The 1,240-nt window shown below is 40.9% G+C and overlaps 1 protein-coding gene across 1 annotated transcript in view; it reads left to right on the top strand.

Moving 5' to 3' along the window:
* Positions 1-1,240, top strand: part of sergef (secretion regulating guanine nucleotide exchange factor) — a 9,855-nt gene that overhangs the window by 1,505 nt on the left and 7,110 nt on the right. The window contains exon 3 of the mRNA XM_035664998.1: positions 270-422. Within this exon, the coding sequence (XP_035520891.1) occupies positions 270-422 (153 nt within the window). The remainder of the gene's footprint in view (positions 1-269; positions 423-1,240) is intronic.

Raw genomic sequence — 1,240 nt, 5'->3', positions numbered from 1 at the left:
ACTGCCTGTTAAAAGGCAGAAACATAGGACAGACCCTTCGGCCTTGCTTGGGTGGTCGTCTGCCTCGACCAGACTGTGTCGAGTGTGTAAGTGACTCTCTTTTTTTTGTCAATGCTTTTTTTCCTCATCCCCTCAAGCTTCAACTGTCTAACCAACTCAGTCTCTGTGCACCGTCATATTTAAAACATCTATTTCTGTTTGTTTTTTTGGCTCACTAACAATTGATTTCATGGCTCCCAAATGTTTGTGGTGTATTTTGTGTTGGACAGAGAATGGAGAGGTATTTGTCTGCGGACAGAATCACAGAGGCCAGCTGGGACTTGGCCACAATGCCGACATCTCAACTCTTCAGCTCTGCACGAGCCTGAGTCAGAGGGTCACAACAGTAGCCTGTGGTTGGGATTTTACTCTTCTTCTCACCGGTGAGCGCCAATTCACGCCAGGATGTGACGCTCTGTTTAACGTGTGCTCTCAGTTGTGAAGGGTATGATGGTTTCATGAGAGATGATTAAGTATTTCCCCAGGTGTTCCTTTTAGGTGGGGGCAATGGATAGGATGACATTTTATTTACCCTTCAGGGAAAATCTGGTTTGTCACAGCAGCCAAAAATTAAACTGAAATGCATAAAATGTAATTATATCTAAGAATATACAAATTTATACAGCTAACACATTGATTATTGTTATTAATGGAGTATTAGAGCAATAGAGCATGACCAGTGGGTAAAATGGCTTTAACTGTTTAATATATATATAAGAAGAAGAACTACATTAGCATAAGCGGGCAGTAGGAGTCCTCACAGGCTTGTACCACTTTCATGTCATGTGGAAGAAACTGTAATTACCAGTTTCCAACTTGTAAACATCATTTATGCCAACAACCAGTTTGTAATTACGACTGGGAGACTTTCATTTTTCGTGCTGATATATTCGTCCTGGCGCTTAATGACACAGAAGTGCCTGAAAAAGCAAAAATGATGGACTGTCATGTCCCACATTTTATGAATGTAGTATATTGTCACTGTAGTGTGTTTTTAACCCTCAAGCAACCAACTCTGCAATCATACACATCAACATACACACGCTGCCGTGTTATAACCACATCTGCCCTTTATCACGCATGAACTGAATGCAGTATTAGACTCACATTGATCAGTTTTGTCCTAAAACGAGAAATAACTGAAGGACTGTCATGTAGACTAGTTTTGCCCTTAGGCCACAACTTGTTTAAGTCTATATTC

This window comes from Morone saxatilis, unplaced genomic scaffold (genome assembly GCF_004916995.1).
Source record: "Morone saxatilis isolate NCDOM2014 unplaced genomic scaffold, NCSU_SB_2.0 Contig2, whole genome shotgun sequence".
NCBI classification, from domain to species: domain Eukaryota; kingdom Metazoa; phylum Chordata; class Actinopteri; family Moronidae; genus Morone; species Morone saxatilis.
This window is presented reverse-complemented; position numbering and strand designations above follow the sequence as displayed.